This window comes from Myotis daubentonii, chromosome 3 (genome assembly GCF_963259705.1).
Source record: "Myotis daubentonii chromosome 3, mMyoDau2.1, whole genome shotgun sequence".
In the NCBI taxonomy this organism is placed as follows: Eukaryota; Metazoa; Chordata; class Mammalia; order Chiroptera; family Vespertilionidae; genus Myotis; species Myotis daubentonii.
In genome coordinates this window covers 87,615,405-87,618,717 of record NC_081842.1, presented here as the reverse complement: position 1 = coordinate 87,618,717, position 3,313 = coordinate 87,615,405, and the positions used below count along the sequence as shown (strand labels likewise).

General features: G+C 40.4%; 1 protein-coding gene across 1 annotated transcript; it reads left to right on the top strand.

Moving 5' to 3' along the window:
* Positions 1 to 255: 255 nt before the first annotated feature.
* LEUTX (leucine twenty homeobox) lies at positions 256 to 754 on the top strand. The gene is given in 3 exon segments (XM_059686196.1): positions 256 to 448; positions 451 to 513; positions 516 to 754. Coding segments are annotated over 3 exon segments (495 nt in total).
* Positions 755 to 3,313: the final 2,559 nt, after the last annotated feature.

The window sequence follows — 3,313 nt, the reverse complement described above, 5'->3', positions numbered from 1 at the left end:
ATGTGAGAATTAAATGAGTTAATGCTTATGGAGTCTTCAGTAGTATTTACTGTATACTGAACACATAGACAACTTGTTTTATGTTTCTCATTTGATAAACAGTCTTAGAACTTAGAGACAAAATTTAGGAACTTAGAAACAGACACAGAGGATCATTCTACTTCTAAAAGGTATTATGGCAGGCAAGCAAAGTCTGCTCACTGGGACTGCACAACCTTTAGTCCAGAACAGCTTAGAATACTAACTAACAGATGCATGTGGAAAGACCATGTACCCACATTGGGATACTATGGCAGAGCTTGCTCAGCCACTCAACTTGATGAGTCAGTAATAAAGTCTTGGTTCAAGATCCAGTGCACCAAAAGGAGGAAATGGCTGCTACAATGTCAGCCAAGTCTGGCACTAGAAGCACAAAACCAAACCATTCCAGTGAAGGAGGAGGAGGCTCCTCTACCATAACTTCTGCAAACACTTGTCCCATGAGTCCCAGCATTGTGAATGCTCATGGCCATGACCACCTAAGACTTTTGGTGACAGGCAATCTGGAGGGACTGGTGCCTCTGGATGGAATATATCCTGGGATTCTCAGCCTCAGGATCTCCAACAGATATGTCTGGGTGTCTTTGATCATCCTTGGGCCTTCATTCCCTATCACATAGATCCATTTATACAGCCATATGTCTTACCTGGGAAGGATCACCCAGCAGTCTACATCAGTAGCTCTTCCCTCAATGCCCTGATTGAGGGGGTATAGCTGGGACTGATCTTCAGTGGATATATCTCAAGAGCTGATATATCCACAGCTGTTGAGAAAGGTTTGTGATCCAAATCTTGTCAAACTGAGAAATATTTCCAAATACTCCAATGGGTTGACTCTACTCTAAACAGACTAGTTATCTTTCTCTATAAGAAGAAATCCTTCTACCTTTCATCACTGCCTGAAATTTCTCTCTTCCCAGTCTCCTGAGCCAAGTGTCAGTATGAAGGACAGTCATTGGTGCCTTCTGAGGAAGCAAAATCAGCTAGTTTTCCTTGGATCCTAGACTGTCCCAGTTGAGCTTAGCACCATTAATGCACCCCAGCGAAAGCCAATACATTGTAAAAATTCCTGTTCTCCAAGGACCATCATTATTTCTCACAGGAAAAGGAAAGAAACAATGACCATTTAAAAGTGTGATATCAGCAAGATTGATGGACTATCAGATCCCAGCACTTGTACCTCCAGAAAAACAATAATTACAACTACTTACTAATGAAAATGGCTCTGAGAGAGCTTTGGAATACAGGCCAGAAGCTACTACAACCCAGTGGAACACAGATATCAAAGATGGCCACATAGAAAATCATAGGAAACATTTTACCCGTGTCAGCCCATCCCCTAGTCCTACATAGCTTGCCTTCAAAAAGGGATCCCCTCAGCTGTGATCTACCTTTTTGGAAGAAAAGGAGAGCTGAAGACCCCAGCAACTTTCACCACCAAGGGCTCAAGCAGGCTTCATGGCTATCAGGGACACCCAAAGCTTTTGCCACTAAGGACTCCTTCAGTGTTGTCTATGCTAATCCCAGCTGATGAAGCTGCCCAGAATTCAGCAAACTAAAGCCCCCAGAGAAGGAGCCCATGAGCAGACCCCAAGCACAGTGGCCCTCGATGCCTAGATATGAATAAACTGTCATTAATGGGGTTCAATGAAAGGTTTGAATACAGTACTACCCAAGGTGGTGCAGATCAAAAAGACCCCCTACTGAACCCCCAGGATTAAAGAGCCCTAAACAAGTCTGCTTTATTTATAGTGGTTTGGAGACATTTTGAAAGCCAAGATTCAAAGATTATATTGGGAAATCTAACCTGTGATGGCTTCTAGCAATGGTTAGGGGGATGAATCAAAGAGGAAGGCTGACAAAAAAAAAATTCCAGAGTCCCTTGTCTCGACCCCTCACTGGAGACCCTAAGCCAGTGATGGCGAACCTATGACACGCGTGTCAGAGGTGACATGCAAACTCATTTTTTTGGTTGATTTTTCTTTGTTAAATGGCATTTAAATATATAAAATAAATATCAAAAATATAAGTCTTTGTTTTACTATGGTTGCAAATATCAAAAAATTTCTATATGTGACATGGCACCAGAGTTAAGTTAGGGTTTTTCAAAATGCTGACACTCCGAGCTCAAAAGGTTCGCCATCACTGCTAAGCCTTTGCACCAGAAAGGGTAAAATGGTCAGAAGGTAGAGGAGATAAGTTTCTGGGCTCCTTGACATGGAAGCCCCATGAACTATGGTACCCAAACCCATGGGCAAGCCCTGGTGTGGGCTACAATTAGACTGAGAGAGCATAAAGGTCATTCTCCTAATGAAAGGGTTGATGGGATTATGGATGTTGGAATGTTTATGTCGGTTTATGCAAATGAGTGTCTTTTTTTACCTGAATGTTTTATGGGAATGGATATTCTGTCTGTCTGGGGGAATGCTTACTCTAACAAGTGTTACAAAACCAAAACGGTTAATAAAGTTAGAATGGAGGCTGTGGTTAAGAATGTAAAAGCTGATTGAATGAAGGTGAAAGTTTAGAGGGATCAGTTATGTTTCCACAGACTTTATGAGAAGTGATTCCAAATCTCTTACCTGATTGCATTGTGAAGTGCACGCTGTGTCTGAATGGAGAGGGTTTCTCCTGTCGAGTCTTGGAAAACAGAAGGCATATAAATCCATCCTGCACAGTATTAATTTGACAGGCTAAATTGGAGTCAGTAAGAATAAAACAAGCAAACAAACAAAAAACCATTCTATCAATGTTGTATTTTTATATTCCAATGATGTAGATAATTGTTTTAGCATAGAATGTCTACAATTGCTTAGGGTTGAGAAAAAAATAAGCTCTAAGAAGATATACTGTTTAATTATACTTCCGAAAAAATGATTGTTTATTCATTCTTTCATTTAATAATATTAATTATATGTCTCCTTTAGGTCAAACACTGAGCTAGATGCTGGGACTCAAGAATGATAAAGAAGTAAACGTATAGCCCAGTGAGGGAAGCAGGCATTAATCAAATAATCATACTAATAAATGAATAATTGCAAACTTAGACAAAGTCTTTGAAGGCAATCACACATTACTGTAAGTGTTCTTTAGGGAATGTGAAAGGATAAAATAGAGGAATATGATTTAGATGAAGGAGAAATGGTGATCAGTGTATGAACAGAAAAACCATTGGATAAATAAGAGTTACTTGCTCAAGAAAAAAAAAAAACAGATGGGAAAAATGGGGTGTTGGAGCACTCCTGGCAACGGGAACAGACTGGAGAGGCTGTGT